This window comes from Mustela nigripes, chromosome X, assembly GCF_022355385.1.
Source record: "Mustela nigripes isolate SB6536 chromosome X, MUSNIG.SB6536, whole genome shotgun sequence".
Classification (NCBI taxonomy): Eukaryota; Metazoa; Chordata; class Mammalia; order Carnivora; family Mustelidae; genus Mustela; species Mustela nigripes.
In genome coordinates this window covers 123,090,637-123,112,248 of record NC_081575.1, presented here as the reverse complement: position 1 = coordinate 123,112,248, position 21,612 = coordinate 123,090,637, and the positions used below count along the sequence as shown (strand labels likewise).

The following is a 21,612-nucleotide window of genomic DNA, read 5'->3' as shown; positions in this document are numbered from 1 at the left end:
ACATCCTGGTCTCCATGTGGGGGACAGAAGAATGTCCCCAGAACCAGCCACGTCCTAATACCCATAGAGTGGACAGAATAATGTCCCCACAGACATCCACATCCTGATCTCCATGTGGGGGACAGAAGAATGTCCCCAGGGATGTCCACATCCTGGTCTCCATGTGGGGGACAGAAGAATGTCCCCAAAACCATCCATGTCCTAATACCCACAGAGTGAAGAGAATAATGTCCCCACCGATGTCCATGTCCTGGTCCCCATAAGCAAGACAGAATAATGTCCCCACAGACATCCAGGTCCTGGTCCCCACATAGTGAAGAGAATAATGTCCCCACCAACATCTATGACTTGATCCCTGGGTGGGAGACAGAACCATGTACCCCACAGACATCCACATCTTGGTCCATGTATGGCAGATGGCATCCCCAAACATGTCCACATCCCATGCCCAGTGTGGTGGACACAGTAACTTCCCCAAAGATGTCCACATCGTGATCTGCAGAGCCTGTTAATATGTGTCCTTAGATGGATAGAGACTTTGCAAATGGGACTGGATTAGGGATACAGTGCTGAGGATGGTTCTGGATGACCCCAGTGGTCCGGGGTCACCACAAATGTCCTCACAAGAGGAAGACAGAAGGCTCAGAGTCAGCGAAGCTATGTGTGGACAGAAGCAAACATTACAGAGAGACAGAGGGAGCTGCTGATGCTACTCCTGTCGGGGTGGGAAGCAGCCATGAGCCAAGGAAGGCTGACAGCCTCTAGAAGCTGGAAAAGGCAAGTCAATGCAAGAGAAATCAAGGAAATTTCAAGGAGAATCAAGGGATTTTCCCTTAGGGCTCAGGGTTTCCACAGTGCACGTGTTGTGTCTCCATGTGTCTTGGGCAGGGAGAAGCCATGGTAGGTCTTGAGCACAGAGGAAGGTGTGTGGGGAGCAAAGTCTGAGGGATGTAAAGCCAATGTATGGATGGGATTCCTTAGAGGGAAAACAGACATGGCGTACAGAGGGTCCAGCCTCCCTGGGTGGAGGTCTCCAGAGAAATGTTAGACAAGCCAGGCATGCTTGGTTTACCATCTGCAGAGAAGAACAGGGACCATGGTAGGACCACTGGGGTCATCCTGAAAGTGAACATCAGAGAGTGAACCACGGGGCATCCGCTGATGACCCCTGTCTTGCATGGACAGGTCTATAAAATCTCACAAATTCTGGACAAGTGCACTACAGTGGTTTCATCCTGCTGCTTAACAATTGCTCGAGGATGACGAGCTCTAGTCCCTAATTACTGAGGGTTACGTGGATTGAGGAGAGAAGATGCGCACTTGGACCAAATCCCTCACTGTCCCGACAACTTGTGTCTACACGGGGCAATCCATAATATTCTAATTCTCAACATTTATAATAGTGAGGAACGCCCTGACCAAGGATGCTCCCACCAGCGCCAAGACGGAGGGATCCCAAATCACTGATTTCTGCAAATAAATTAAAGGTGCGCCCATTTTGGGAAATCTTGAAAAATATCAGAAAAGGTCCGTGAGGAACGGAAAATTAAAATCATTCCAAGCCTTCCAACGAGCACCACCAGCACTAATAACACACACGTCGTGTGGTTTCCAGGCTAAGTAGGTGGAACTGGTGTTAGTTGTACCTTTGTCCGGCACCCACATGTCACAGGTCTACGTGTACGCATCTGTATGTGTAAACAGGTCACGGGCATCAGACCCTCTACGTTGTAGATGCTACACCTTTCCCTTCACTGAGAATTTCCAAAAAGGTGCACTGGGCCGAAGCGTGCCTATCTGCACCCCCTTCCCGCCCACCAACCCCACGGATATGACAGAAAACATTAAAACGTGTGAAGACAAAGAGAAAGAAGAGAAGGGGACGGCAATCGAATCCCGGAAGCCAGAATCAGATGGACTAATACGGTGTAGCCTTACTATGTAGACTTAAGCTCCCTCTTCCCCGCAGATTATGTCCCTATCGTCATTCTCGTGATTTCTTACTAGGGTCCCTTCCCTGGCAAAAGGACTTTGGAGAAGAGAGTCAATCAAGTTTCTTTAGTTGGGGAAATTCACCTGGATTATCCAAATGCGTTCGGCATAATCGCAGGGGTCCAATGGTAAGGTTCTCCCTGCCGTGCAACAGATGAATAATTTAGCAAATGTTTTACGTATTTTGGAAAGAAGGTGTTGTGGTTTGACTGATGGCTATGCCTTTCACCCTATTAATATTACCGTTTATGTCCTCAACACACGACCAGCCGGTTTCCAAGTCTCAAAGCGATGTGTGATGTTCTACGAACACCAGTGTTTCTCTGCCATACTTCCGACCATTCCCGCGTTCTACATGGATTCAGTCCAGACACGTTCATGGCACTGCCTCCTCACTGTGGAGGGTTTGGATGAACCTCTACGACATCTCTTCAGTGTAGCAGGGGAAGAAAGCAATTTCTCGGGCACCAAGATGGGTCCAAGATGCCCTTAAGAGCTGAGCGTGGCTGAAAGAAAGGATCGGGGTCAAGGTTGGTTGGTGTTGAAGATGGACAGGTGGGCACGGTGAAGGCAGGGGAAGAGGAGATGTGGACTCCACATGTCCATTTGATGAGTACTGGCCACAGGGAAGAAGTCAAGAGACAGTTGGGCGTAGAACCCACATACTGATGACCTCCATGGGGACGTGCTGAGGACTTAATATGGTAACATTTGTGAAAATGCCCAACCAAATACACATTCATGACATACCTAATTAGCTCACATGAGCCAGTGAAAATATGGACTTCATACAACGTATTATCAGGCTTACCATCATTTCAAATCGATTATGCCCCTGACAAAAGCCATACGCAACAGTGAAGCCAAGCCTCGGTGACCACAGCACATAGACTCCTGAATTTCCATGGAAATCCTGATTTCCCAAAGAACATCCATCCCGGGACAGCCGGTGTGCATGTCTGCATCAGAGTTCAGCTCTGGATTTCCCCAGGACTCACCATTGTTGACCAGGACATGGAGAGGGATTTTCTTCTTCTTAAACGTCTGGACAAACTGCCGGATGGACTTCAGAGACGCCAGATCGCAATATAAAAACTCCACTGCGAAAGGACAGAAACACCGGATTATCTTTTGACCGACTACAGAGCCTACAATGGTTTCTAAGTAAGTTAAGTTCCATCGCACTAGGAGAAGGACACCGGATTTTAAAGATGAAGGTACCATGCAGGAAACGCACCCTATGAAGACACTATGTGAGTCATGCCCTGGATGATACCCTGTCCTTGAGTGTGGATGGGACCTGTAACTTGCTTCTTGTCAACAGAGTAAGGCAAAAAATGGAATATCAGTTCTTTGAGTAGGTTCCATTATATAGCAAGGATGATGGGACGTCACTCCCAGGACTGCATTTCCTTAGGTAAATCCCCTCTTGCTAAGGTGGGCGGGAGAGAGATTTTCCTGCTGGCTTTAACAGAGTAAGCCGCCATGTTACGAGAGGCCATGGGTCAAGATCCTTCCAGTGGCTCTGGGGAGCTGAGAGCAGCCCCTGGCCGAAATCAGCAGGAAGGTCAGAGCCTCAGACCTACAACCTCAAGGAGCTTCAGTCATCAAACAAACAACTGAATGAGTTTGGAAAGGCATTCTGAGCTCCAGAGGGGAACTCAGAGCACCAACCATTTGCAGCTGACATCAGTCCGCTGGGTCATCCTCTGGCATGACGGTCTTTGTATGGGGACATCACTTTGGGTCTCTGGGACCAGCTCTTGGGAACATGCTCCCTTGGATGTTGGTTGCAAGACCCCAGAACAGAGGGGAATGCAGCTCCCATGCCCAAGAACCAGCGGCACACAGCCCGGGCGCGAGACATGTCTTCACGGTTTTGTTTTGTGCTTCTCGTAAAGCACTTTAAATATCACAACACGGAGGGAGGGCCGCCTGGGTGGCTCAGTCAGGTAAGCATCTCACTCGGTTTTGAGCCTTGTGGGGCTTTGCACTTAGAAGGGAGCCTGCTTGAGACCCTCTGTCTCCTTCCCTTTCCCTCTGCCCCTCCCCTCCCCCTGCTTGGTCGCTCTCCCCCCTCCAAAATAAAGAAATAGATAAAACAGTAATCACAACACAGCAGAGCCAGCCACATGCACTAGGTTGGGAGGGTACATATTTTGGAACATGTATATTTGATTTCACTTGGAAAGGACATTTTAAGATAATCTACAGTCCCCAGCTTCTTCCGTGTGAAGAACCAAGCCGCTATGTGCCAAGTCGCGTGACCACTGAGGACGAGGAAGGACCCGTTTTCAATATTTTCTCTAAAGAAATACGGGGGGAGCTGGGGAGGGCAGGTTTCTGGACCAAAGCCCCTCCGAGTGAGATCTACAGATGGGTTCCATCCTGGGAAGTGTTTGTTACCAGTCTGCCGTAAGACACAGCCCAACATCGAGAACAGTGTTTAGAAAATTAAAAAAAAAAAAAAAAATCGAGAGTCATTTTATGTTTGCTGAATCCAATGATTTAAAAAAAGCAAAACTGGAGGCTCCGTTTTGCGTGTTTTTAAATTTCATTTTTCTAGTAATTCATGTCGGCCCTATCTACATCGGTATCAATCTGTGACAGATTTGGGAAAGGGGTTTTGCCGCAGATGGTTTGGAAGCGTTGCTCTAGAACATAGTGCCATCTGGATAGGCATTCCCGAGACACCATTCAAATTCTCCCCCAACATATTTATGAGGATAATTTTTTTTTTTTAAAGGGGGAAATCTACACTGCTTCCAGTGATGAGAATGGGTGATAACAGGGTTGGTCGACACACAAGCTCAGCTTCCAGGATGAGAGCACTGTTGCTGCATCTTTGTAAAGTCAGAAGATCATTTTTCTTTGATCGCTGGAGGAAAGGGTTCCTAACCAGCCAGAACCCAGAGAGCCAGCTTTCCACCTAGAGATCACTACCTTGTGAGGCAGCTGAAGGGCTTGGCTCTATGGTTGCCATCAACACCGGCTTTCCGACCTTAATTCAGGAACTACTCCTCTCTCACTGTTCGTGCTACAAGATATCACCGGCAGGAAGGAGAAGGATCGCGCGGTGGAAGGGGCTGACATCGCATAGGGACTCTGAGCCCATCAATCAAGTCCCACCACTGGGGAGGACAGAGCGGTCACTGCAAACTAGAACTCATCACAGGGTCCATCCCCGACAATGGGAACATACAAGACACGTTGCAGGGCATGGGTACCACCTCTGTTGAGCAGAAGTACCCAGCTTGATCTCAGACAAGACAAAGGAAGTCACATTTCTTAGGAGCTCAGCTGGCACACCCACCTAAAATCTGCATTTTTTCCACTACGCAAGCCCCACAATGTGCATTGGGAAACGGGGTGAGGGTCATTGATCCAGCAGGGCACATGGAAGCTGGAGGTGGGAGAAGCAGACACGGGTGGTGTTTTCCATTCTACCTGGAATGCCATCAGTGGTACCTCCCACTTGCATTTGAATAATTACAGAAATGGAAGACTTCCCTGTACGTCTCAGGGGCAAGAAGTACTGTATCTGTGAAACATGACTGGAAAAATGTGAGGTATACCAGCTGTCCGTGTAGACAGAATGGAAGACCCAGGAAGGAGGCATGAGCCCTGAGACCCTGGTCCTGATTCAAAACCAATATGGCGGCCTCCCACTGGTGGCAGTGGGTGGGGGGGGAAGGTGAAGTCTTCTCTATGTTGATTATAGTTTTAAAAAGTGAGGATTAGGGATAAAAAAGGCCCAAAGTTACCAAACAAGCAAACGCAAGGGGAGGTTGACCTCATTCGTACAAAGCAGGGGTAACTCAAGACTAAAACATGAATGGGACACAAAGACTTAATAGGTAGGGACTCAATGCTTGACCAATATGATGTCCTCTGGTAACCCTAACCCTAACCTTGTGCCTTTTCCCAACACATCTTCACAGCTATCCACGTGCATTCTCAAGAACTCTTGCATATGCAGGGAGAGACACCAAAGTCCCGATTCTTACAAGAGGATTCACGCGGGCCCATCTTGGAGCATGTGACAGACCAACAGACAAGCAGAGGAACAAGGACCCAGAGAAGGCTGTGATGAGGACGCTTGACAACGCTGAAGAATGCCAATTTACAAAACAGGGACGGGTCTTTTGTAATGAGGAAGATTTTATAATGATGGGTTCTTCATTCTCTCTATATTAATATGGGAAGTTGATAACAAAAAGATGAAAATTTCAGGGACAGGAATCCTTTTCTGTGAAAATACCGATTATTATAGCCTCATCAAGGCAATTAGGAGTAATCAGACCGAGGAATATGACAGCCATAGAAAAATGACAAAAGAACAGTCATCCGGGAAGTGGCTGCCGGTGTTTCAGCAAATTTTTTTACACTTTGAAAGAACAGACAATCGCACCTCTACCGACGGACTCCAGACAGAGGCACGGAAGCGCGGAGTTGTTTCGTTTGATGGCGTGTGCGTTGTCGTGACAGAAAAATCTGCAAAGATGCAACACCAGAAGGGAAGGACTCGGAATCGCAAAGCACCTGACCCCGCGGGTAACATCTGTACCCACAGACGAAAAAGTCGCAGACGCAAACGGAAATTAAAAACCTGTGCGGATGATCCAAAGTGAGTGCGTCTAACAGGAGGGGACAATGCGGAAGATCATTTCCGAAGAGGATGCCCGGCAGGAAAAGCCTCCTAGAACTGCCCGTCACCGCTCGCTCCCCCACGTGATGGAATCGGGGGTGAGTTTAGGAAGAGCAGGCCCCCTGAAAGGCGGAGAGGCATTGTTTGGGGGGAAAGGGCATCCCTCTGCAGGAGAAAATGAGAGCTCTCAACCCTGTCCCAACAGCAAACATGTCTGTCCTGTGTCCAGGGTCAGCCGGTGCTAGGAAACTCTGTCCTGTTCCCTGGTGGGGAACAGAAACTCTGCAACCGGGGGATGGAGCATGCCTGTGCCTGTGTGCGGGAGGCAGCCAGAGCCGTCCTGGGACCCAACCCCACATTCGGGGGGTTGCCAGCTGCTGGAGCCGCTTTAGGTAAACCCCAGGGCAGGGGTGGGAGGCACTTGGAGGAATGGGGACCCACAAAGTGCGGGGGGTCTGCCCAGGAGGAGGACAGTGTCCCGAGCACTCCCTGCCCCTGCCATGTTGCTCTGTTTCTCGGAAGAAAGAGTACGTTTGAAGCAGATGTGGCGGCGGCTGTCTAGGCTCCTCCTGTCCTTGTCTGCTGAGACCTGAAATCCCGCCCTCTAGGTCTGCAGCACACGTAAGCCTGTCCCCGAAAGTGTCTGTGGTGGGGGGCGGGGGGAGCGCTGTGCTAGAAATGGAGAGACCAAGGCAGAGACAAACAGAGAAAATCAGCAAGACACAGACACAGAGACACAGGGAGACAGACAGACAGACAAAAGGAGACAGACAAGCACAGAGAGGAAGAAAGAGACAAAAGGAAACAGAGACAGAGACAGAGGGGGACAGAAGGACAGACACAGAGACAGGGAAAGAGAGACACAGACATAAAGGGAGACAGACACAGTGAGAGAGAGACAGACACAGAGATAGAGACAGAGGCAGAGACATAAAGAGAGAGACAGAGACAGATAAGGAGACAGGGAGACAACAAAAAGACCATCAGAAAGAGACAGAGACAGACAGACAGACAGACAGACAGACACAGGTGCACAGAGACAGAGAGATCGTCAGAAATAGTCACAGACAGAGACAAAGAGAGAGAGGAAGGCAGACAGACAGAGAGGCAGAGCTCCCTGGCAGGGAGGGAGCAAAATGAATAAAGGAAGGAGCATTTTCACGTCCCTTTGCTGGCTCTGAGGCCCCACCACCAGGGCTGAAGGCTGGGGCTGTATTTCCTGGGGGGGGGGGGGTGTGCTCGGAGGTAAAGTCCCCAGAGAGGTAGGCTGTGCTGACACCATCCAGGCAGAGAGGAGCGTCAGGACTCAGGCATCCATCTGGAACGAGGTTCATGCAGTTATCCAGATGCCCACCCCAGAGCCCAGGACCCTTCAAGGCACTGGGGTCCCACACGGGGTCCCAGCCAGCAGCTCGGACAGGACAGTACATGTCTCTACACGGCACACCACATTCCCTCTCTTTCCAACACACGGAGGCATGGTACCGTTTGAGCGTCCTGTCTGGGCAGTCCTCTACAAAGACCCAAGCATCACGACCCAGCCTTACAGCCAGCGTCCAGGGCCCTGCGCTGGGTGGCTCAACCATTACCATTCTCCGTCCTCACAGGGACTCGTGGGCAGAGCCAGTCAGTGCATCTCGTCCTCACCCACCTGCCCAGCCTTTTGCATTCAAGACGCCCATTCCTCAACCAAACCCGTCTTACACATCGGATGTCGTCTTAGAACCAGCTTGAAGGGGCAATCTGTCACCCTTCTGTGCCTACTTGAGTGCTGGCTTGTCTTATCAAGGCAAACTCCTCCTTGGAGAAACTCCTCCAGACAGAAACTGTCCGTACACACGCATATGTCCCCACACCACCTCCAGGGAAACCTATTTTTTCCTGGTGTCCCCGACCAGCGTCGTCTCTCTAGAGATACGTGGCCCAGCCATCCAGCACTGTAATGCCCTACAAATTCGAGCCCAAGCCGCTCATGTATAAAACGGCAACAGTCACCACCCCAAAAAAGGCAACAACTGCAACCCAAGTCATGAGGTTTGGTATGCGTTCTTGTCGAAAGGCGTGGGCTTTTCAGATCACAGAGTAGGAAGACAGTTGTGACGCCCACATTTATTAAGAACGTGGGAATTGACAAAACACACCTGATCTGCCCCCAAGAGAAACAGCAGGTTGTTGAAAGCCCAAACTGCTTTCAACAAAAAGAGAAAAAGGCAGCTTGGAACCAACATATAGACAAGCCGATGAGGAAGCACCCAGCGTGTTGCATGGGAACGGGGTTTTCTAAAGAGTTTGGAAACAATTCCTTCTCCGAGGAGGGGAACCGCCCTCCTGCAGATCTAATTTGCTTGATGCCCTGCCCCCAGGGCTGCCCCAGCCCCGATGCTCATGGGTGGCTCATTAATGCAGGTGTAGTGAGGATGTTGTACGTGGCTGAGGTATTAGACCATCCCAAGGACATCACCAAGGGCTTCGTGCCTGCTGGTCAGCACGTCGAGCCTCTTAAGACATAATTCCTAGGGAGTTCCCCGCTCAGATCCCATGACAGTGTCTACACAAACAACCATGGGGGAAATGCAAATTGAAATCCCAAGGGGAGGTCTCCTCACACCTGTTAGGATGTCTATCACCAAAAGACAAGAGGTGATGGGTGTTGGTGACCCTGGTGGGCACTGTGGGTGGGAATGCCAACTGGGGCAGCCCCTGTGGAAAACACCATGGAGGTTCTTCATAGAGTTAGAAACACAATTGGTCCATCCACACAATGGAAGATGACTCAGCCTTGATACAGAAGGAGATCCTGACATTTTTCCCAACATGGGTGGACCTCGAGGACGTGATGCTCCGTACGAGAATTCAGAGGAAGACAGATACCATGTGATCTCACTTAGGTGTGCCATCTAAAAACGTGGAACCCACGGAAACACAAAATGGCAGACGCCGGGGGTTCTAGGGATGGGGATGGGGAGATGTTGGTCAAAGGGTATGACGTTCCACCTGCACATCCTCAGCACAGTGATGAGAGTTAACAGCACTGAATTAAATGCTGGAATTTACTGTGTGGAGATCACAAGTGTGTTCACTGCATACAACATGGGAGCTCCATGAGAGGATGTGTTAACTGAATAGAATACGGTGATCATTTCAAAATGTATGGGTACCATAAATTATCATGCCATGTACCTTTAAAAAAATCACCTCGGAGGACCTAAAATACACAGGTACCTCCATGAATACCTCAGTCATTTAAAAAAAAAAAAATGCTTCAAGGGAATTGCTTGGTGGCCAGAAATGGGGGAAAACAGGACCCTAATAAATGCCTTCCTGTGCCTATGTAACCAGCATGCTATGTGATGATATAGGTCAGTCAGAGGTGCTAAGAAAGCAGGTAGAAAAAGGACAAGCATCAGCCACGTGGGGTGCACAGTGAAACAATGGTACCTAATCAGGTTTTTAGGACATGAAGAGAATTGCTATCTACAGCATCTGACCTCCTCAGAGGCTTTCAGGCTCCCCCTCGTTGCTCGCTGCTGAGAAGGGAGTATAGTTACTTGGGTGTAGACAGCAGATGTATAGCTAGAACCCAGGGAATATAGCTGCACATCGTCCTATAGGACCATCCTCCCTCTGGGCAGGACTGAGGGCTCCGAAAGCCAGCTGGAGCAGCTAGCTACGCCGCGTAACAACACATCCCACACGCACTGGCTTGAAATGACTCCCACTTATTATGTCCTAGTTCTTTATACGGGAAGTCTGGGTTGGGGAGCACTGGGTCAGATGGCTTGGGGTCTCAGCTATGGCTTGAGGTCCTGTTCCAATCTCATTCGGGTTGTAGGTGAAATTCAGTTCCCCGAACTTGTAGGACTGAGGTCCAGATTCCTTCCACCTCCTTTTTTTCTCCCTTCCCCTCTTAAACAAGCTCCCCTAAAAATATCCAGACTCTGATAATCTCTAAATGAATTGGTTACATTCTTAATCAAGTCTTCAGACACAGAGGACATCATGAAACATACTAAATAGGTCAGATTTTAAAAATTCTTTGGGCACTATGGGGAGCTCCAGAATTTACCCCTCTATAAATATTACCTCCGGCTGATCATGGTCACACTTTAGGAAAATTTCTGGACTTATTTCCTAAAACGTTACCTAAGAACAGGAAATCACTTTGTTTTGTTTTGGTTTCGCTTCTTGTTTCGGGCTGTCCCCTCTCCACCGACTTGCAGACAAACAAGACGTGACGGTGGCTGGTGCTCTGTGTTTACTTGATGAATATTTCATGAAGGAGGTTGTGTTGAGAGAGGACTGCCTCCCTAATCATTGTCCCTGAAGCTGTTCTGCATCCCATCAAAGGGAAGATGAAAACATCCCAGTATTATTTGTCCCTCTTGGAAATGATGGTGCTTCTCATCCTGAGCCAAACGCCTTGCCCTGCGTCCTTCAGCAGCACCCCCGGGGGCCCGAGAATCGGATCGGGGAATGAGGTCCCAGCATCTGCAAGGTAATGACTGTCATTTCGCTGGGGTGCCACATCGATTTTCCGCATCATTTCCCCGTCGTGCTCGTAAAGCACACATTAAGATTTGGCAGACCCAATTCCTCAACGCCGTTAAACCTTCCCGAAGAACACACGCCATCGAGACACAGAACACGTTGTGTTTTTTCTTCCAAAGGACCACAGCGTTGCCCAACGGTGGACGCCTTTTGCGCAGGGGACCATCTTTTACTTGTTTCCTTTTTCTCCCAGGAAACTGTTTCCTTCCGCATCACACGGCTGAGACATGTCCACAGAGGATGGCGAAGTCTGGGCAGGGTGCTGGGAATGATGCCGGCTTGGTGGGAAAAAATGCGAAAGACGTTAATCGCCATGGAAGAACAAAGACACTGGGGTGAAACAGATGCCACTGCACAACACTTTCGGGTGAATGCGCGTCCTCAAAGGACCCAGGAAAAATGTCAGGGATGCTTTATTTTATTTATTCTTTTAAGATTTTATTTATTTATTTGACAGAGAGAGATCACAAGCAGGCAGAGAGGCAGGTACAGAGAGAGAGGAGGAAGCAGGCTCCCCACTGAGCAGAGAGCCCGATGCGGGACTTGATCCCAGGACCCTGAGATCATGACCTGAGCCGAAGGCAGAGGCTTAACCCACTGAGCCACCCAGGCGCTCAGGGATGCTTTATTAATGCTCTCAGATTCATGCAGCTGTAAGACCACGTGTCTGTAAGAAAATTGGGCGATCCAAACCCTTTCTAAGTGTAGTGTCACAGACATCTGACAAATCAGAGGCTATCTGTATTCAACGTAGGATTTTTTGGTTAAATGTTATTTACTTATTTGAGAGAGAGAGCAGGTTGAGTGGGAAAAGGAGCAGAGGGAGAGGGACAGGGACAAGTAGATTCCATGCTGAGTGCCTGACCTGAGCCAAAACCAAGAGTCGGATGCTCAACCGACAAAGCCACCCAGACACCCCAAATACAGAAATTATCTATGTTATATTTAAGAAATTATCTATGTTATATTTACATACATATATTTGCCTATTATATTTATTGTGGTATATATTATGTTATAGAAGATATAAATATCACAAAGTAAATAGGATATATTATGATACATAATATATAATATATATTATATGTACCATTTAATACACACTACATAGTAACAATGTACATTATTATGTCTCTATACAATACAAACACATAAAGTATATAATATATAAGGTACATATCCATATAGATACTTTCAGAAATCTTTCAAATAGGAAAAAAAAAAATTAGCACATTCAATTAAATTGCATGATTGGCTTCCAAAGAGCTGTTAGCTTGAGATGCCAGAAATGTTAAAGTCTGGCCAAATGATCTCACATGGAACCACCAGCCTGGACAGGACACTGTCTACAAAATTGGTAAATGCAAGAGCAGACCTGCACACCACTGGGTTTGTGGGAGGTCAACGGACATCTTTGGCTGAAAACGAAGCGTGTGGAGGGTTTATGAGCTCCTGGGAGGAATATCGCAAAACACACACACCTGGTGTTGTCAGGAAGGTGAACTGTGTAAATAGGCATGTCTGTTCCGTGGGCAGAGAGGCGTGGTAGGAATTTAGGAATTCCCTATGGGTCTCTCCCATTTTTGCATTTCCTGCCTGGAAGTCACTGACTGTCCTTTATTGGGGATTACCTTTTGAAGTACTCACAAAGCAAACAATTTAGAAAGATGGATATAGAGTATTCAGACCAACGGACACACACACACACACACACACACACACACACAATGGGGGAACTGCATCATCTTTTTCTTCCGTGTCTGATCCAAATAGTCAACATCAGCTACAGTTAAAAAAAAATACTCTGTTAAGAAAACAAAACGAAACAAAACAAAAAACTCTGGTTATCTTTTTTAGAAACTAATGTCAACTCAGTCCTTATTTTGTAAGGGTCTACCAATGTTTTCAAGGAGCAGACTTAAAATGTTCGCCATTTGTCATAATATTTGACTCCATCAGATCAGTTTTGGGTTTTTTTTTTTTTTTTGAGTATTTTTTCTTCTTTCTTTCTTTCTGCCTGCAGGCTATCTGAATTGCTTTTTCCCTGCCGATTTAAAGATACCCGAATGGTAATGATTTTAGCAGTAATGTTGGTCAGAGAACGATGTTTGGATTTCCTGTTGTACAAGTTCACGAGGTTGGCGGTAATAGCACTGTGATCAGAGAGGCTTACGAAACACACATTCTCTCCTTGTCCTGGAGGCTGGGAGTCTGAGATCCAGGTAGGGCTGAGGCTGGGAATCTGAGATCCAGGCGGGGCCGAGGGTGCTTCCTCCTGAAGCTTCTCTCCTTGCTATGTTCTCCGTATGTCCCCACACGGTCATCCCTGTGGGCATGTCTGTGTCCTCATCCCCTCTTCTTATAAGGACCCCAATCCCGTGGTACCAGAGCCCGCCCCACAGACCTCATTCTACCTTAATCCCCTCTTCAAAGGCCTTACACCCAAATACAGATCCATTGTGAAGTCCAGGGCCTGAGGACTCCTCCGTATGAATTCTGGGGACACAATTCAATCCAGAATGCCTGTGGATGCTGAGATCCAGGTTATGTATGCTGCAGGTGTCTCCTACTTATGCTTCTCCAACCAGACGGTCTGGCTTGGTCATCCTTGGCACCCGTACCCCACCGTGGAAGGACATCCGGACAGGGCGAGCAGGAAAGCCAGCCGCCTTAGAACAAGGTGGTGCAAGAATTCTCGGACCACACATGGCTTTGCAAGCACCTTGACGGAAGTGCTAAGAAAACACCATCGCCTTCGCTCACCCACACAAAGTATCTGTCAAATTCCAGACTGAGTATTTCACGCCCCACAGAGCACTCAGGCACTGGTGAAACACTTTCCCAGGAGGACAGGAGGGGACAGGAGTTCTCTGGGCATTTTCCAGAATGGTCACCATCCCCCTCCCACTGAAGGACAGAGTATTTCTCCAACATATATCATCAGAACCAGGCGGCACTCATGCAGGGGGATCTCCCGAAAAGGCAGCCCCTGCCCCCCAGACCAGAGTTAGCCCTGGGGATTCCAAATTCTCTGGCTCGTCTACACTCAGACTCCAGAAGCTCATCAATCACCCTGTAAGCATATCCATCTGTGCCTGGCCCCCTGGGGGCTTCTGCTTCCACTAACCTGCGATTCTCAGCATGCACCTGTGTGTACCTGTGTGTGTGTGTGTGTGTGTGCACGTGTGTCTACTTCTCAGGACAGCAGTTGGCCCTGTGATTGCCATTCTCATTCTCTGAGGATTTAGGAAGACTTGCTGGTTTTCAGTCTCTTGCTTTTTTGGAATGAGGACAGACTGGCAACAACAAACTCTACATGACAGAGCAGACACTAGGAGACACCTATTTCTGAGAGTCCCAACTGTTACCCTGCAGGATATGCTCTTGTCTCTCATTTATAAAGATGCTTCTTCTTGGCCCAAGAGTTTCCTCCTCTCTGTGGCTGGAGAGACTTAGATGTTAATGGGAGAGAAAGGCCACCAGCAAGACCCTCCCCTGACTTGGTCCAAGGGCATCCCATGGGGATTCCCAAGAGCCTGTATTCACACTCAGGCACCTGTTCCCTGAAGGATGTGGCCCATCTCCAGGGAGGCAGAACAGCCTCATCACTGATTGGCTTCAGAGCTCGACTGCCTGAGCCCCATTCCACCTCCAAAGCCCTTGTTGGCTGGGCCACTTTGGGTAGGTCTGTCTCTGCCTTCGAGCTATGGGGTTGTATCATTCTGGTGAGGCTGCCATAACAAAGCATCAGAGACCATACTTAAAGATGAGAAGGCCAGAGGCTGGAGATCTAGGATGAGGCTGCCCGTGTGGTCGATGTCTGGTGGAAGCAGTCTTCTAGTTGATGGCCGCCATCTTGTACTGTCCTCCCATGGTGGATAGGAACAGGAGAGTAAACTCTCTGGGGTCTTGTCTTATAAGGACACCAACGCATCATGGGGGCGAGGGGAGTCCCACTCTTATGACCTCACGTAACACTACTTACCTCCCAAAGACCCACCTCCTAACGTGTTTGGAGTTCGGTTTCCACATGTGAATTTTGGAGGGACAAACACTCACTCTCAGAGCAGGGTTGTCATCGGCAGAGTGGGACAATGCCTTCCTTTTGGCGGGGGGCTCCTGTGAGGTGTAAATGCCACCGTGTGCCAACCAGGAAATGGCACAGAGTCTGCAGTTTAGAAAAGGGCCCATAAGCATGAAGTGGGAGTTAAACTTGACGGTCCTGCCCCATAAAGCCATTTGGCAAACCCAACATGGGAGTGCTAGAATCATACCCAACACTTACTGTTGTAAGTGCTTCTACCACAGAGACATGGGGATAATACTCTGGCCGCCCCAGCTTACAGCCATGCTGTGTGTGTGTGTGTATGTGTGTGTGTGTGTGTGTGTGTGCGCGCGCGCGCGCACATGTGTGTATGTCAGGTCTTGTGTCTGCTTTGGCGTGTTCAGCTGACACGGCACAGAAGCCATCAAGGATATTCTTCAGTCTCTGTCTTGTCGAGGCACAGGGCTAAGGAACCCTGTGTGTGCCAAGCTCTCCCAAGGGCTGACCACCAACTTCTTGCCTTTCTGGGTCACGGATCTGCGCAGCAGGGAGACCATACGCCAACTCGCTGTGGCTTGCCTCTTGCCTTCATTCTATTTCTCTTTAGAACCTGCTTCTGCACCTGTTTCTAATTTAAAGTTAATGATGATCCATGACGGGTCCTCACGGCGACAGACGCTGACTCTGTAAGTAGATGCTGCCACGTTCAGCCACAGGGTCAAAGCTCAGGTATATATACACCAGAGGAAAAACAGGAGTCAGAATACACATTGCCCCACATCTTCCAGAGTCAGGGCTCTAAGAAAACATGCTTGAATGGGTTTTGAAATCACATCAAAATGGATTTTCAAGCTCAAATCCTTAGGCGGTGTCATGAGGGGCCCCCATGGTTGCTATGTCCCCAGAAGCCTATTCTCTTTCCTTTTTAAAAAAAAAAAAATATATATATATATATACTTTTAAAGGTTTTTATTTATTTATTTGACAGAGAGAGATCCCAAGAGGGTAGAGAGGCAGGCAGAGAGAGGGGGAAGCAGGATCCCCGTTGAGCAGAGAGCCCGATGCAGGGCTTGATCCCTGGACCATGAGACCATCACCTGAGCCAAAGGCAGAGGGTTAACCCACTGAGCCACCCAGGTGCCCCGCCTATTCTCTTCCTATACCTCTGGGTGGTGAGAGCAGAGCATGAGCAATCTGAGAGATGGCAATCTGCACAAAGGCGGAGGAGTTCCACTGAAGGACGCCAAGTATAACACATTCTTCCTTCCCATTCCTCACTTTCTAATAAGGAAAGAAACTAAGGATGCCTGGTGTTCTTACAACAGAGCACCTACATTTGGCCAACAGGTGTGTGTGGCGCCCCACATTCATGCAAGGTGAATGTGTGGGGTCACACTTCATTTGAGGGACCCAGAGGTCGTTTCATGGAAGACGTGCCTACAGATGACCGTTCCCACAATGCTCTGGGTCTTCTGTCCAAGCACCATGTCGGTTCTTCTCCAGGTCTCTCGTCTCAGCAGTGCTGAGGCAGATCTGAGTTTCCAAAGCTGGACCAATGGACAGTAAGATGGTGGTGAGGTCAGCAAAGCCAGGGAAATCCAACAGGACACTGATAGGGACAGCTAAGTTAAGGAAGTCCAATAGGACAGCAGTGAGAAAAGCACAGCCAGGGAAGCCTGACAAGGCAGTAGCAGGGACAGCAAAGCAGGAAAATCCAGGACAGTATCAGGGAAGTTAAGCCAAGGAAGTCCAACAAGATAGCAATGGGGACAAAGACCCCACAGAAGCCCAACAAGGTGACAGCAAAGACAGCAAAGCTGGAGAAATCCACTTGAGGGCAACACCATGAGCCCGGTTGTGGAATTTGGTTGTGGACACCTTGCTCAGCTCACCATAGTCACTGACAATGACCAGGATGACAGGTGGATACAGGTATATCCTTCCCACGTTTGGAATGTTGTGTGTGGGTGGAGAACTCACCGAAAGCTAGAATCAGCCCAACTTGCCTTGACTGCCCGTCGGGTCTATGGATTGGATCACTTGAAATGTAAACCTAGCAAGTTGCACACCATCTTGGGAGACCATCATTCTTTTATTAAATACACAGAGAAAACTGGCTCGGATTTTTGATATTTAATGCTTTTAATGGCATTGATATGACTTTCAAATTCTAGACCCCAAGGAAGCTGCCATTATTTTTTGCTTTGGTTTGGTTTTCCTGGGCTGCCTTTCTTATAATCCACCTAGCCAATGCCTCATGCCCATCTTATAGGAACAATATTGTCAATAATTGTGATTAACCAACATGATTGACATTGTGATTGACAATGACCAGCTCTTAGTGCCTGCTGTCCCACAGAGAAGGTTCTCCTTGATACTGATGACATATCAAGCCACAATGGAAACCAAAGGCAGAACAATCCAAGGGCAAGAAGCCATTCACACCAAATGGGCTAAGAGAGCGCCATTTTGATTGCAGAAGTGTAGACTTGGAAGTCAATGAGAGAGGAAAGATGGGAAGCCTTCAGTATGAACCAGAGGGAAGGGGAAAGGACTCAGTACAGGGCATTCTAAATGTCTTCAAAATCTCCAGCGCTTATGGAAGAGGACGTAGAAGAGGTGCTGCCAAAAAAAAAAAAAAAAACCCAAGGTGATGATGGAGGGGTCCATGGGGTTAGAAGATGGGAGAAAATGGTCAGGCGCTGTCCACTCAAGGGTTGGCGTCCAGGCTTCCACACTTGGAAGCTGGGCTCCTTAACCTCGGTTTCTCATGTATGAAATGCGGCCAAGGACAGTACCCACCTCTGGGATGTTCTAGAAACAAGGTGTGCAAAGGTCTTAGCGTAACGCCCAACGTAGACTCAGTGCTCAGCAGCTACGTCCTTCACCCTGATCTTCCTGTTTTAGTTAGCTAGGAGAACGACGATTGTCAGGGGAGGGGACAAGCGAGATGTCGCGAGAGGCAGCTGGGAAAAGAACAGACGGACGGATTGAAGGCGCCCATCACGAGGCCCCAGGGAGTGAGCTGCTCACGGGAAAGCAAAAGCACTGAGTAAAAGTTACTCTGGAGAAATGTACCAGGAAGAAGGGAGATGAGCAAAAGCCATATAGTGTTGCAGTGGTATTTTCACAGTGCTTTTTTAAATTAGGTTGCTAATTGGACAAATTAGGCATTGGCTAGGTGACAGCATGTGGGAATTAGCCGCTCTACGTTAGCCAGGACTCTGGGTAAACAGATGACGCCAAACACTTGGAGACTCACACACGGGCCCCAAAGAAACAAGAGCACCGTGTGCATGTGAAATGCAATTTGTGTCTGCCAGCTGGCCCCTTCTCTCTGGGGCACGACCACCCCTCGGCGGCGGTGACAGCCTATTGCGGTGCAGCCCTAAGTCACCCAAGTGTCGATTTTATGCATCAGTAAAGTCACCTCCTTCGAACTCCAGCAAGAATACACAACAGTCAGTCTTCTTTCAGAGCGCCAACACAGTAGAGCTACAGAAAGCACTGCGATTTCCACATGATTTGGTCCAAAGTGATGGCTCAGACACACAGCAAGGCACTTTCATCTACCAGGATCCTTCAGTGGACTGTGGACATGTCTAATTCTCGCAGCAGCGGTTTACGACATGCATAGAACACTGCCACGGAGGGAGGTTCACTTGAGTTGGGAAGCACAGGGTTTGTAGTGGGCGTTAGGTACACATGACTGACCACCTCCATGATGGACCTTCATCTCCAGCCCCTCCAGGGCTCAGGCTGATAGCACGTAGCCCTTGATAGCACAAGACCCTCTCTATAAGCATCACTGTTACCATAAGCTAGGGGGCATCTCCCAAGGCCCCCAGGTAAACCGAGGCAAGGCTTCCCATGAGCTTAGAGGTGACCTCTTAAAAGCCAGGGAGCAATGCTAGACCGTTCTTGGGCAAACTGATTCCTTTAGTCCACACTGTCCCCAAGACCATGCACGCATGCTCACATGCACAGCTTCCCCAACACATCCAGGACAACCAGAGGTCTTGCACCAGATCAGGAACTACCATAATAAACCACCCCAACATCTGGAGTTCAGTTGACTTTTTGTAAGGAATCATTTCCTTGACTTTCATTTTTTTAACGGACTCTGAAGCCGTCAGTTTAGAGAATTCAGTCCATTCATATTTAATTTTGTGATCATATTTGTGCTTATCCCCAAAGCTTCCTACACGGTCTCTGTTGTTATGATGCTCCCATTTTTCATTTCCTTAGGCGACATCGGGAAAGGGACCCATGGCAGGTCCCTTGAAGTAGGTGTGAGTCACAGAACGCAGTGTTTTTAATATTGTGCTAAGTTCTTGTCTTTTTTTTTTTTTTTCCCCCATAAAGTGAAACCTTCTTAGCTGCCTTAGATGCTTATCCTGTCACTCGGTCGGAGGGTTTAATCGGGAGGCACGGAGCTTTACTCACTGTCCCCTTTCTCTGCAATCCCCTGCAGATTTCCTTGATAAAGAGCATTTTGTTATGGATAATGCATCCTGATTATGTCAGACATCTGCAGTAACATTTATCGGGCAACAAGGTTAATTGCCTTTCAACAAACAAAAACAGGTTGTGTTTCCAGAGAAACACAATAAGGAAGGCATTCTGTTTTCTCTTGTACCCATTTTGCCACAAGTATCTGGGGGGTTCATATCAGCTTTTGGGGGTTTAGGGGGAATAATTGATAAGGTTGCATATATGCACAGCCTTAGGATGGGCCGGATACCAAGGACAGTCAGTAGACATTCTGTTCTCCCCGGAGGATCACGTGTGATGGGAAGAATGGTGGTTTTCAAACTGGAGGGTGTACTGAGTCACCTTGCTGGGGCTGGCGGTGGGAGGGTGGATTGGAAATACAGGTCAGGGGATTTACCTCTAGAGTTTTGGGCCCCTATAGATCTGGGGTGGGACCTGAAAAGTGGCATTTCTGACACATTCCCAGAAGATGTTTGATACTATTGGTCCTGGAACCCGACACTGGGAGCCACCAGATAAGACCACATCCCAACACAAGCAGCTGTCATGGCCAGCCATGGACACAGGACACAGAGGAAGATGGGGCACAGGGTTTCTGCTTCCCTGAAAATCCTCCCTGAGGACTCATCAGTGTTCTCTATTCTGACTCGTGTCTGGATCCAAGGTGAGTCAGCCCCTGGCTGGGAGGCTAGTCGGGAAAGAGTGGGTGGTTGTAATTCGTGGTGGATTCTTCTGCCCCAGCAATGAAATGACATGTGACAGGTGTCACCAGCTCAGGGAGGCTCCCAGTGAGTTTGGAAAAAGGCTGAAGCCAGTTCTAGGAAAAGGACTGGGCCGTGGGAAAACACAGAGGAGCTCTATGTTCCCAGGGCTGTTCCATAATTCATTGAGTCTGAATTAATACCCCTGGTAGATCACACTACGGTCTCTTGAAGGTGCCAGGAAGTCAATGTCGAAATGAGGAGCCCTTAAAATGTCACCACCCCTGCCAGAGCTAAAAGGAGCAAAACAGGACTGAATAGGATTTCCGAAAATCAGGATGAACTCCCAGTTGCTACAACCCTCAATGCCTCTCCTCCCCCACCGAACCCCATGTTTTTTTTTTTACTGTTTGACCTCAGTTGTGAGTGGAATTGTGTTCCCAAAAAGGTATGTCCAAGTCCTAACTCCTGGAACCTGGGAAGGGGACCTTATGTGGAAATATGTCTTTGCAGATGTGAGGAAGTGAATGATCTCAGGAGGAACCCATCCTGGACAAGGCTGCTCTTGAATCCAGTGACAGAAGAGGAGACACAGATGCAGAGGAGAAGCCATGGGAACATGCAGGCAGAGATGGGAGGGACATGGCCATGAGCCCAGGGACACCTGGAGCCCCAGAAGCTGAAAGAGCCAGGAAGGACCCTCCCCGGGTGCCTCTGGAGGGAGCATGGCCCTGCCCCACCTGGATCTCTGGTCATGCCCCACCTGGATCTCAAACTCTGGTCTCCAGAGCTGGGGGAGGATGAGTTCCTATGGTTTCGGGCCCTCCTGTTTGTTGTGATTTGTTATGGCAGATGTAAGAAATTCATACAGTCTTAATTAAAGACACGAACAGCCATTTGTGATTCTTTTGTCCTACAGTTCAACCAACTTTCACTGGATCTTTCCTTCCTGAGCGAGGAGCACCGACCTCTGCATTTCAGTAAATGCCATCTTCCTCTTGCCAACTTCTTGGAACAGAAGCATCAGGATCTCTTCACTGTCCCACATTAATGCCATGTTCCGCTTTGACTGGGAAATTCAGATCATATCCCAGATCGTCTCAGCTTCGCATCATTTCTATCTTCTGGCCAATGTTTATTTTCTGGATTCTGATGCCTGGACAGCTAGGGTCATACTGACCCTG

General features: G+C 48.7%; 1 protein-coding gene across 2 annotated transcripts in view; it reads right to left on the bottom strand.

Annotated features, from left to right (window-relative positions):
• The window catches only part of DHRSX (dehydrogenase/reductase X-linked), a 141,144-nt gene that overhangs the window by 32,157 nt on the left and 87,375 nt on the right, over nt 1-21,612 (bottom strand). For both annotated transcript variants that reach the window (XM_059385561.1, XM_059385562.1), the window contains one exon: nt 2,991-3,092. In XM_059385561.1, the coding sequence (XP_059241544.1) occupies nt 2,991-3,092 (102 nt within the window). The remainder of the gene's footprint in view (nt 1-2,990; nt 3,093-21,612) is intronic.